Source organism: Bos indicus, chromosome 15 (genome assembly GCF_029378745.1).
Source record: "Bos indicus isolate NIAB-ARS_2022 breed Sahiwal x Tharparkar chromosome 15, NIAB-ARS_B.indTharparkar_mat_pri_1.0, whole genome shotgun sequence".
Classification (NCBI taxonomy): Eukaryota; Metazoa; Chordata; class Mammalia; order Artiodactyla; family Bovidae; genus Bos; species Bos indicus.
In genome coordinates, this window is record NC_091774.1 from 51,447,371 (window position 1) to 51,460,706 (window position 13,336).

The 13,336-nt window shown below is 41.8% G+C and overlaps 1 protein-coding gene and 1 pseudogene across 1 annotated transcript; one reads left to right on the plus strand and one right to left on the minus strand.

Annotated features, from left to right (window-relative positions):
• The first annotated feature begins 3,247 nt into the window (after positions 1-3,247).
• On the plus strand, positions 3,248-4,297 carry LOC109569014 (olfactory receptor 52B4-like; annotated as a pseudogene).
• A 6,703-nt stretch (positions 4,298-11,000) lies between these two features.
• On the minus strand, positions 11,001-11,493 carry LOC139187243 (RNA polymerase II subunit A C-terminal domain phosphatase SSU72 like protein 3-like; the record flags this gene model as incomplete). The annotated part of the gene is made up of 1 exon (XM_070803253.1): positions 11,001-11,493. A coding segment is annotated over one exon (309 nt), but the record flags the coding sequence as incomplete, so codon positions are not given.
• Positions 11,494-13,336: the final 1,843 nt, after the last annotated feature.

Sequence of the window (13,336 nt, forward strand, 5' to 3'; positions counted from 1 at the left end):
ACCTGGTGTCACGGGTTATATTGATTTTCCGCGTAAACCAAGCTACTCAGCCTCTTTTCTCCACTGAATTTTCCTACTGAGCTATCCTCATTCTATTACTCTTTATATCTTTGATAAATAAATAAATAAATAGTCGCCGAAGCCGTCTCTCCTTCGAATACCCTGGATCAGCCGGGGCTGGACCCCGGCAGTCAACAGAAAATAATACAGTTCTATTTCACTAAAACTACCATTTAATAGAAAAACTTGTAATCACTTTTTAAAGTCCAGATGCATATCAGGATTATCTTGAAATATTTTAAAAAATACCAATGTCCAGCTACTGCTGCTCTTCTACAAAACACCAGATGTGTTTCTAATAAGCAAGCATGTTTAAAAACAAGTGGACTATATGATGATCTTTGTTATGCAGCCTAAAGAAAGTGGTTGAAAATATTAGGACCATTGTCTAGAGTAAAGGAAACAGATTAGACAGACAAGAGCAGTTGTGTGCCGGATCCACTTGTACCTGCCCCTGTGCCCATTCCATGCAACTCCACACTCAGTGATATCACCTTGTACCATGAAATACACCTTGGGGGAGTACATACACAGAAATTGGCAAGCACTGCAAATCAGGACTATTTATTCATTTACTTATTAACTACATATTAGGTATATATATGTGCATTTGAGCTGGGATACCAGCACACCACTGAACCACTGTCATACATATGAGCTGTCCCAGTAGGATGAAAAGTGCTGTCTGAGAAAGGAGAGTGTAAGAAGTGGGAACCATCATTAGCTCGCACTGTGCCAGGGATCCCTAAGAGCTTCCAGAGGAGGTTCTACGTTGGCCCCATATCCTCACTGGTGTCAGTATCTGAGGCGTTAAAGAGGGTTATTCATGGCCACCCCGAACTGATCCTTCAGCACACCTACCTGATATTTGTCATTTGTTCGCTTTGTTAAACACTTTGAGAAGCTACACTTGGCCTTGATATGCTGAGGTCTAGAACAAAGGAAGAAGACAATTCCCAGACCACAGAAAGTTTAAAATCAATACAAGAAACATTGTCAGGTAATCAAATTTTCTCCTATTCTTGAGATATGTGTTTTGATGATTAGATCCCTTATGAAATCAGAGGAAATAAATGACATATGGGGAGAAGACTTTCACAAGCACATGGCTGACATAGTGGGCAGATGGTGAACAGTATCCTGAATAGGGTCAGCTCTCTCGGGAACACAGCAGGGAGAAGCAAGTAAATTCTCCATGATACTGAAGCTCTCTGGATCCAGTCTGGGGGAACCAGCATGAGGCCAGTTTGGAGAAGTTGCTTTAGATTTGATTCAGTAAACAAATAGCTATCAAGTACTCACAAAGTACCCACAGACCACACCACAAACACTGAGCTCCTCAGCATCTCTCCTCTGGCTCCTAGAAGAAAAATTCCTCTTTATTCCCAAATATCCAGTGTCCATCATCATCTCTAAGCTGGTCCTCATCGGCTCCTCTTAATAATCACATAACATTTATGTTGCTTCATTTTTATAACCTTTTCTTGCTACAAGCTTCTCAGCATATGGCACACACATTACTCTCCTGCCCCCCAGTGGCATTTTCATGTCTATTTTGGTGTCTTCCACCTCCTTCAGGAGGATGGGCTTCCTCAGGGAACAATCTATTCTCAGAATGGCTATTTGGTCACAGACTGACCTGGCTTTGGTAGCTGCCCACAGCAGGAACATCTTCACACACCTCTACTGGGTTTCTGTTCACGATTATATTTTTAGGACAACTTTAATCACTGCTTAAAAGGTACAGGAATAAAAATAGGACAGGGTTTTCCCAATCTGTTAAATAAATTCAGAGGTGAGAAGTATCAATCCTGGAAGGGCAGAAAACACTCACTATGACTTACTTTGTGCTGGATCTTCAGTTTATTCCCTGTAAAAAATGCAGATCTTGAAAGTTGTTGATCAAAATACTTCATTATTTCACAGATTCCTGAATTTGCAACTCCCTGAGTTTTGCACCAAGCTCCTCTCTTGAGAATGCAGATGACCTGGGAGTCAACTTCAGTCATAGTGAGAGAGGGCAAGGAAAGGGTAAGCCCTTGAGTTTGGCCTTCATAGTATAAAAACACTTCTTTTACAAATAGCAATTTTGGATATTGATTCAGGGGAAAAAGAGACCTTTGTCCACTAAACCACCTGTGTTTCTTCTAGAAACTGAAACAATTGAACCTTTCTTTCTTCTTCTCCATTAGCTCTTAGAATTTGGGACCACTGCTCCTCCTTCCATGTGACCTCACAACTCCTCTTTCTTATGTAGTACAATAGATAACTGCTACTGCTAAGTCACTTCAGTCGTGTCCGACTCTGTGCAACCCCATAGATGGCAGCCCACCAGGCTCCCCCGTCCCTGGGATTCTCCAGGCAAGAACGCTGGAGTGGGTTGCCATTTCCTTCTCCAATGCATGAAAGTGAAAAGTGAAAGGGAAGTTGCTCAGTCGTGTCCGACACTCAGCAACCCCATAGACTGCAGCCTTCCAGGCTCCTCCATCCATGGCATTTTCCAGGCAAGAGTACTGGAGTGGGGTGCCATTGCCTTCTCCGACAGTAGATAACGAGACTATATTATGAACTCCTCAGCCTTCAGCTGGCCTGGATACATGGTGCACAAGTCTTTTAGGTCTTTACCAGAATTTTTTCACTGTTGCCTAGAAAAAAATTGACAAGGGACACATTAAATATTGATGAGGTTTCAAAACTCATATTATACTATCCTACTCCTTATTCTGTAGTCAAAACAATAGGACATAGCTACCTGCTCAGGGAAAGCCTTTGTTCTGCTCCTCCCCTGATTCCCTACCCATAGTCACAAAAGTATTTTCAAAGGTAAGTTCATAAGTAACTCATTCTTAAAACCAACACAAATACAGAATAAATTATTCTTTCCATTCTGTTTGTGTATTGGCTTAATTTTGGACAACAAGATGTTAATCATTACCATACTCATTTAATTTTCTCTACTGCTTTATGAGTCTATCTTGCTCCTGAAATTAAGGCTTCATTCAGATAGCAAGTCATACCTTACTTATCTTTATTTATGTATATATCCAAAATTCCTGACATCATCAGAATGGAATGGGATGAAGTAGGAACCAAAATCAAATGATAATTCGAAAGAAACATTTGTATGTATTTTTGAATTCCTCTGTCTCCATGAATAGGCATGAGATTCTGGAAGAACTTCTCAAGTATGAGGACCTTAAACCACACTGGAGCTAGCCACACAGTCTTCTGCTTGCTGGGCATCCCTGTCCTTGAAGACCACTACATGTGGATTTCCATCCCCTTTGTTATTTCCTATGCCACTGCCTTGCTTGGAAACAGCCTGTTCCTCTTCATTATCCTCACCAAGCACAGCCTCCATGAACCCATGTTCCTCTTCCTCTGCATGCTGTCTGGAGCAGACCTTGTCCTCTCTGTGTGCAGAGTCCCTCAGGCCTTGGCAATCCCCTGGTTCCATGCTGGAGAGCTCTCCCTGGATCGCTGCATTTGTCAGGTATTCTTCCTCTCTTCCACTTTTATTTACAAGTCTGGGATCTTGCTGGTGATGGCATTTGACAGCTACACTGCCATACGCTACCCCCTGTGATACACCACTGTTCTTACACATACACTGATAGGGAAAATTCATATATCCATCTTCCTAAGAAGTTATTGTACAGTTTTACTGTAGTATTTCTTCTGAAAAGACTGACTTTTTATAAAAGTAACATCCTCCCAAACACTGCTTGTAAACATTGTCCTGGCAAAAATTTCCTGCAATGATATCCAACAAAATGCTGAAGAAGGAAATGGCTATCCATTCCAGTATTCTGGCCTGGGGAATTCCATGGACTGTATAGTCCATGGGGTCATGAAGAGTCGAACACATCTGAGTGACTTTCACACAGAACATCTGGTTTGATTTTTTGTCCTAATGTCGACCTTGGTCTTAGATGTTGTGCTAATCTTTGTTTCATATATGCCTATTCTCCGAGCTGTCCTCCACATCCCTTCCCAAGATGCTCCTCACAAAGCTCTCAACACGTGTGGCTCCCATATCTGTGTCATCATCCTCTTTTATGGACCTGGGATCTTCTCAGTTCTCACTCAGTGGTTTGGATACCACATTCCACTCCATATTTACATTCTTCTGGCCAATGTCTATATTCTTATTGCACCTACATTCAATCCCACGGTTCATGGGATTAAGACCAAGCAGATTTGGGACCTGGTAGTTCATTTGCTCTTTCCAAAGTAGATATGACTATAATAGTGGAAACTACCCTTGTGCTTTCCTCAGTAATGCTCATCATGCTTTAGGTTAGCTTTTGTATCAAGATGTGGAAGGGTACAGTGGAAATACTAATCAAATAATCTGTATCTTGTTGTCATAGAGCAATTTTATCAGGGATGGGTTTGTAAATGTTTCTTGCAATGTCTTTAATAACTCATTAGATATCAGTGCCTTTGGGGTCTTAGTTCACTTTCTTATACATAGAATTCATAACTAGATTAGTTCACCTCCCTACTCCTAGGCTGGAGGTTAGAATGTAATGACCTGGAAACAGTGACCTTTCCTGGGTAATTGTTAAACTCTTATTTACTAGGGTATTCTATGCTTTGAATGGCTACATTTGTTTTATTCCTCTCATTCAGACATTTTCCTGCCATTTGCCCCCATGTTGTAGCTTTCTTCATATTTTTGCTTTGTAGACAATTATAAAATTCATATATATCTTAAAATTCATATGTATTCACCATTAATGCAATGTTACCATAAATAATGAACATATGTATCAGTAAATCTTTATCCTTTCAAAACATTAAACATAGCAAATGTTTACTAATTCTTTCATTTTATTTATATTATCAACTGTTTGGAAGAAAGTATTCAACATGAGAGCAAATACAGTACAAACATGTAAGAGTACACTGAGCAAGCATACATGAAAAACACACTGATATATGTAGAGGTGTAGCCAATGTGGCAGAGTCGGAAGACCCTAAGCTCACCTGCTTCCATGGGCAATCCCAAATTGCAACCATTTACAGAACAGCTATCAAGGAAAATGACCCTAAGACCAGCAGAAAAGCATCTCCACAACTAAAGATGTAATGAAAGAACCACAACAAGATGCGTAGTGGTGTCCTGTGTCTCCTGTATTGCAGGCAGATTCTTTATCATTGAGTAACCAGAAAAGCCCAGGAGAAGGAGAGGGTAGGACAAATTGAAAGAGTAGCATTGACATATATGCACCACCATTTGTAAAATAGATAGCTAGTGGGATGCTGCTGTATAACACAGGGAGGTCAGCGTGGTGCTCTGTGATAACCTAGAGCAGTGGAACAGGGAGGAGGCGGGAGGGAGGCTTAAGAGGGAAGGGATATATGTATACTTATGTCTGATTCACATTGTATGGCAGAAACCAACAAAACATTGTAAAGCAATTATCCTCCAATTAAAAATATATATTTTAAAAAAGGTCTCTCTATTTTTCTGTATTTTCTCTCTCTTCTCCAGTTGGATAACTCTGTTGAAAGATCTAGGGTCTATTTTTGCAAGTGGGGGCACCTTGGTCCAGGGGTAATGCATTTGTAGTTTTGTCTTATGTGGAAAGATTCCCTTTGTACAGCCTATACTATTTTTCATTCCTCCCAGCAATATTTGAGAGTAACTTAGTCCTCACACGATGCCTTCAGACTATATTGTCAAGCTTTCAGACATTTTCAGTCGGATAGTGTTTCCAATAAGGCTGACTATCTGCACAGATGAATACCAATAATCCTTCCCTACCCAACCCCTCCACTGTCCACACAAGCCAATTCCTCCTTCATGAGGTGCAGTCTGTTCCCCACTCCCTTGCACCTGTGATCGCCTCATGACTTTTTTTGGCCAGTGGAATAATGTGGAAGTATTATATCCTCTGCCCTGTGGATTCAGAGTGAAGTGAAGCAGGAAAAACAATCAGAAGGGGGATATATACATCAAGAAACAACTGAAATGAGGGATTTTAAATAAATTAACCATGAATGAAGCTACTGACACACATATTGTTAGGCTGTTGGCTCTTGGATACAAAGTCCAATATCACCCAAAGCATGAAATACAACTTGCTCTGACATACCCACAGCCATGTCCACGTGCCCTGTCAAAGAGTCCCAAAGCTATCACTGGCATACTTAACATATCTTATTACATGTACATTCATGTCTTTCAACAATTTGCATTCAAATGCTGCCACTTCACCTACAACAACCATCTGAATATTTCATTTGCTTCTGTGTCTTAACTGGAATTACATTTGTCTAGTCAAGAAATCACTGTGTATCTGGTAGCACATCTAAATCTTTATTTTTCCATTCCTCACACTTACAAACATATTATTGTTAGTTAGCAGAGAAGGCGATGGCACCCCACTCCAGTACTCTTGCCTGGAAAATCCCGTGGATGGAGGAGCCCAGTAGGCTGCAGTCCATGGGGTCGCTCAGAGTCGGACAGGACTGAGCTACTTCACTTTCACTTTTCACCTTCATGCATTGGAGAAGGAAATGGCAACCCACTCCAGTATTCTTGCCTGGAGAATCCCAGGGACAGGGGAGCCTGGTGGGCTGCCGTCTCTGAGGTCGCACAGAGTCGGACACGACTGAAGCGACTTAGCAGCAGTAGCAGCAGCATTAAAAATGACAAATTTCCCCTCCCTTTAGCAAAACCACCAACACCAGTGGTGTTAATACCACTGGAAACTATTCTCTCACCATATTTAACAACACCTGTTCTAGTCCCAGCCCCCCAAGTCTGGGTTGTTTTTTTTTTAATGGAGTGCCAGAAGTCCTGCAGAGAATGTACCAGCACTCTGGTCCAAACTGTGGCTGATTTTGGTGGATCTGAAGCTGAAAAGACCTTGCCACTGTGAGGAGCATCCTAAGAGGCTGGTAAAAGGACCATCCAACGGCAAAGATCAGGACTCAGCATCCTGGGACTGCAATCACCTTGAGGAAGTCTGGAAAATACCTTTGGAATGCTGCCGGCAGTTCATGAGTGCGTGCATGCTACGTCACTTCAGTCATGTCTGCCTCTGTGCAACGCTATGGACTGTAGCCTGCCAGGCTCCTCTGTCCATGGGATTCTCCAGGCAAGAACAGTGGAGTGGGCTGCTATGCCCTTATCCAACCAGCAGTTCATAGTCCTGGCCAAATTCTGTAGGTCACATACCACTCCACGTAAATGATCTCTGTGTTCCCATCACCCTCTCTAATCTGTCTCCAACTCTCCACACAAGGAAGCCCCAGGTGCTGCGGGTTTCAGGAGGAAACATGAACCCAGTCAGCCTCCCGGCAAACTTTTACTCACCTTCTGTTATAATTCACAGAAACTCCAGCAACCAAAAGTTCACCCACTCAATGCCCACAATGTTCAGGGTTTTGACAACTTCCTCATCTGCATTTTTCTAACTCTACAAGAGACACCAGCTTCTATAGTTCCACAAGAAATCTACCACTAGATCAAAATGTGAAACACTAAATTCACCAACCTTAAAGTTCTAACTCCCCAAACATTTTTATATTTTTATGACGTTTAAGGCGACTTAGACAAACCATGTTCCACAATCTACTTTATCCCCCATCCCATTTGTTTTAATTTATTCACAGACACATTGTATGTTTTTAAGTAAATTTTAAAAATATATATTTTGGTCTATAGGTGATTTAGAATGTTATTTTAGTTTCTACTGTACAAGAAAGTGAATTAGTTATACACACACTCATACATATCCCCTCTTTTCAACCTTCTTTATCCATATATATCTATATAGGTCACTACAGAGTGGAGAAGAGTTCCTTGTGCTATAGACAAGGTCCTTGAGCACGTGCAAGCTCGATCACTCAGTTATATTGGATTCTTTGCAACCCCAGGGACTGTAGCCCACTAGGCTCCTCTGTCCATGGGATTCTCCAGGCAAAAATACTGGAGTGGGTTGCCATGCCCGCTTCCAGGGACTTCCAGATCCAGGGATCAAACCTGAATCTCTTATGTCTCCTGCATTGGCAACTGGGTTCTTTACCACTAGTACCACCTGGGAAGCCCAGAAAAGGTCCTTATTGGTTTTCTATTTTATATACACTTTATATTTTGTAATTAATCACTGTTATCTCTCCATTGCAGTACCTGCAGCATTTTAATTGTCTGTCATTTTTGCCATCCCTTGCCCAAACACATAGGAACTCAACTAGCATGAAGAAAGAACTTTTTAGGAAAGAAGGTGTTTTCTCCATGGAATTCACGTAGATTCAACAATAAGAAACCAGAGGGTTCACTTTGTAAGATCCCTGCACTACCACAAACAAGACAACACTTTTTCTATAATTCAGAGGGTTTTATTTCATTTTACTTAATGTCAGGAGCTATTTAATTGAAAAAATCATGATGGGATCTTAGTAAATGCCACCCATAATCTATGCTGTTTCTCTTAAGATTGGCATTAGTAAAAGACATACAATCTAAATATAAATATATTTGTAAGTAAAAACAATTCACTAGAATGACATCTCAATAAAAATTTACATATTTATATAAAACTACAAAAGAGAAAAAAGGATATTGTTTTAAAATGATGAAATAGACAAGTTTCTTTCCTGATTATACTGAACAAAACACACCCACCATTCCATTATAAGCCTTCATTAGTTGATCTGAAAAGCACAGTCCTTCAGGTTCATTTCCTTGCAGAGCCATGTGAGCACTGAACTGTTCCCTCCAAGTCAAGTCCCCACACCATCATCCCTCATGTTCGAAGGTTTTTGATGGCTTCCAGTGATTCAAGTTCCATTATCCATATAACGCATTTCCCCTGCATTTCCTTGCTTGGGTGGGGTGCAGCTGAAAAAAATCATAAGGATGGCTTTTAGCAAAAACGGCTTTGAGATCCTTGCACAGCAAATACCGCCTAGCCCAATGTCCAGGCACAGGTTCTTACTGACTAAGAAGCTGAAGCCAGACAAGATCTTCAGTAGAAGGAGACCATGTGCAGAAAGCTCTTGCCTGTTTCCCACTGGGCTGCCAGGAGCACCTCAACCAGAGGGTCTTCCACATAGTCCACCTGCTGGAGGCATTCGCAGAGCTCACAGATGGTAAAAGACCCAACGGTGGCATCCTGGGGGTCTTCGTCCATATGTCAATGAGAGGATTCCTATTCTCCTGACAATTCTTTATGTGAAGTGACTAGACACAGGTCCCATTCATAGCAAACCCAACCAGCACAAAGATCACCCATTCAATACCAAAGATATTCAGTGTTGTTACATTTGCCCAACTGCTTTTATCTACACCCTCCCCCAAGACAGCAACTTCCCAAGATCCATCCAGATCTCTGCACTACATCTAAATCTGAAGCAGGACACTCATCAACCTTCAACTGTCAACCCTCCAATCTTTTGTTATTTTTGCAGCTCTAAGGACTCTTAGACAAACCATGTCCCACCATCCATTTCATCCAGTCCCATTCCCTTTAACTTTTCCATGGACACTTTCTATGTTGAGTTTCCTCACTGGAGTCACTCCTTTGGAACACCAGCTGCACTTTTACATGCTTTATCATATTTGCCTCCTCCATACCCCTACAGACAGGAAATCAACCAAAAATATTTTCTCAATTCCTTCCAGTGAATGTTCTGACAAAAGTAAGATCTCCTGGACAGATCATTTCTCTCTCTTATAAAGGGAGAGAAATTTCCAACATTCCCTATTTCCATTTTGTGTTCCCATCATTGGAGATGATCATCTCAACATACCATCTGATCCCCTTCCCATTCCTCCCTGACTAACTCAACATCAGATGAAAGACTGACCTTGAAGCTCATTAAATCTACCCAGAAAGAAACCCTCACCTCCCTACCGCCAGCACTGCCCCATGTGGATAAGTACACCCCGTCACCAGTGTGGAAAGACAGAAAATTGACATTGTTTCTAAATTCTTCCCTCTCTCTCCTCTTCAGCATGTTCTGTCCTTTCAACTCCACCATCTTCCTATGATCCCACAGCTTCTCCCCCTGTCCAGAGCTTCTACCTTACTGCTCAATCCACACTTCTCCTCGGGAAATCCTCTACTAGCTCATCCCATGCCACCAGGTCCACCCTTGCTCCATCCTGCCTTTGCTCTGTAAATAAAGTCCACATCAACCTTCTGACATAGCAAGATACCTCATTCAACCAGGACAACTCCCCTTTCCCATATTTTCTCCTGTAAGTTACACAAGCCTAGGTGTCATTGCTGGTCAGACCCAAGATGATTCACTTCCCTACAGATAGAATCCATGTTTAGAGGAGTTCAATACTCAATGAACCTTTTATGCATGAAGAAAATCCACTTGAGGAAAGAGCGCTTTACCCTGTAGAATTCATTCAGCTTGAACAGTAAGAAACAAAAGTGTTCCTTTTGTAAGATCCTACCCCTACCAAAAATTAGGAGATCCATTTTCTATAAACTAGAAGCTTTTATTTCATTCCATGAATATTGAATTGAACAGATTATGCTGAAATTTTAGCAATCAATGCCTACTATTATCAAACCTGAGTTTCTATGAAACTTGCAGTTACCAAAATACATACAATCTAAAAATAGATTTCTAAAGTTCAAACATTAAATATAATCCTATCTCACTAAAAAGAAAAATTCATTTATACTGATGCACAATACAAAAATGACAAAGGAAATTGTATTAAAATGATGAAGTAAAAACAAATGATGGAATGGAAATGGTGTGGGGTTTGTTTGTTCTTCCCAGAATGTCCTTCAGTGCATCACTGGTCCATTGTAAACCTTGGTCTCTTGATGTGGATAATGGAGTCCTCTAGGTTAACTTCCTCGAAGAGCCCTGTGAGCCCTGAAGTGTTCCTTCCAGGTCAAGAATCCATACCATCGTCCCCCACCGTAGAAGGGCTTGGATGCCTCCAGGGCATTCATGTTACTTTTGCAGAAAAAGATTTCCTTCTCCACTTCCTTCCCAGGCTGGAGTGTACCTGGAAAAAGTCATGTAGATGGCTTTTAGCAGAAAGGCCTTGGAAGCCGCTTCTGACAGAAAATAACCACCTAGCCCAAAGTCCAGACACAAGTGCTTACCAAGAGGAGCTGCAAGCAGACAAGATCCTCAGTAGAAGCAGACCGTGTGCAGAAAGCTCTTGCCAGTTTTCCGCTCGGCTGCCAGGAGCACCTGAACCAGAGAGTCCTCCAGGTTGCCTGCCTGCTGGAGGCGTTCGCAGAGCTCACAGATGATCAAAGACCCAAGCGTGGCGTCTTTCGCGTTGTCGGCCATGTCCACGTTGATCACGTGCACAGGCTGGAAGGTCTCCTGCTCTCGGACCCACAGCTCCTCCACCACCCTGTCGTAGACACTCTCCGCACAGGTGAAGATGACGTCAAAGCGATCTCGGCACTCTTGAAGTCTTTCCGGGCGAGGAATTCAACCAACAGCTTTTCTGCATGTGGATTTTCTGGCAAAATAAGTTCACCTGGACAAATCATTTCTCTTTCTTTCAAAGGGCTCCTAAATCTCCCTACTTCAATTTTGTGGTCCCATCATTGGAAAAGATGATCTCAGCCGACTCCTACTCCCTCTCCATTCCTGACCGTGACTCTCCATCCTCAGATGAGAGATTGATCTTGAATAACACTGACTCTACCAGGAAAGAAAACCGTCATCTCCTTACCACTGCCCCCTTCAGATATAGATGCACATGCTCACATGTGGGGAAAGACAGAAATTGAGAGTGCTTCTATATCCATCCCTCTCTCTTCTCTTCATCAAGTCTTTTCAACTCCAGCACCTGCCTCTGCTCCCACAGCTTCTCCCCCTATGCAGAGCCACCTCCCTACTGCTCAGTGCACTCCTGTCCTCAGGATGTCCTGTACTCCCTGATCCCTCCAGAACCATGGCACTCCATGCCACCTACACGGATAACAAAGTCCGCACTTACTTTCTGATAGTGAGTAAACTACTTCACCATCCCAACTACCTCTCCTTTATTTTCTCCTGTGAGTCATATAGGACTTGGTGGCACAGCTGTTCAGAACCAAGAATGTTTCACTGCCGAGCAATGAGGATCCATTTTCAGAGGAACACAAAACACAAAACAACAAATGTTTGAAGCAAGAAGTAAATTCTCAAGAGAAAAGAATGCTTTTCTACATGGGATTTATAGGCTTTGAAAAAAAGGAAATCAAGACACCCAGTTGGTAAGATCCATCCCCTACCATAAATGAGAAGACACATTTTCTATTTTTTTCTTTTTATATAAATTTATTTATTTTAATTGCAAGTTAATTACTTTACAATTTTGCATTGGTTTTGCCATACATCAACATGAATCCACAACAGTATACACATGTTCCCCATCCAGAACCCCCCCTTCCACCTCCCTCCCCATACCATCCCTCTGCATCATCCCAGTGCACCAGGCCCAAGCATCCAGTATCATGCATCGAACCTGGACTGGTGATTCGTTTCATATATAATATTATACATGTTTCAATGCCATTCTCCCAAATCATCCCACCGTCTCCCTCTCCCACAGAGTCCAAAAGACTGTTCTATACATCTGTGTCTCTTTTGCACTCTTGAATACAGGGTTATCGTTACCATCTTTCTAAATTCCATATATATGCATTAGTATACTGTATTGGTGTTTTTCTTTCTGGCTTACTTCACTCTGTATAATAGGCTCCAGTTTCATCCACCTCATTAGAACTGATTCAAATGTATTCTTTTTAATGGCTGAGTAATACTCCATTGTGTATATGTGCCACAGCTTTCTTATCCATTCATCTGCTGATGGACATCTAGGTTGCTTCCATAACCTGGCTATTATAAACAGTGCTGCGATGAACATTGGGGTACACGTGTCTCTTTCAATTCTGGTTTCAGTGTGTATGCTCAGCAGTGGGATTGCTGGATCATAAGGCAGTTCTATTTCTAGTTTTTTAAGGAATCTCCACACTGTTCTCCATAGTGGCTGTACTAATTTGCATTCCCACCAACAGTGTAAGAGGGTTCCCTTTTCTCCACACCCTCTCCAGCATTTATTGCTTGTAGACTTTTGGATCGCAGCCATTCTGACTGGCGTGAAATGGTACCTCATTGTGGTTTTGATTTGCATTTCTCTGATAAGGAGTGATGTTGAGCATCTTTTCATGTGTTTGTTAGCCATCTGTATGTCTTCTTTGGAGAAATGTCTATTTAGTTCCTTGGCCCATTTTTTGATTGGGTTGTTTATTTTTCTGGAATTGAGCTGCAGGAGTTGCTT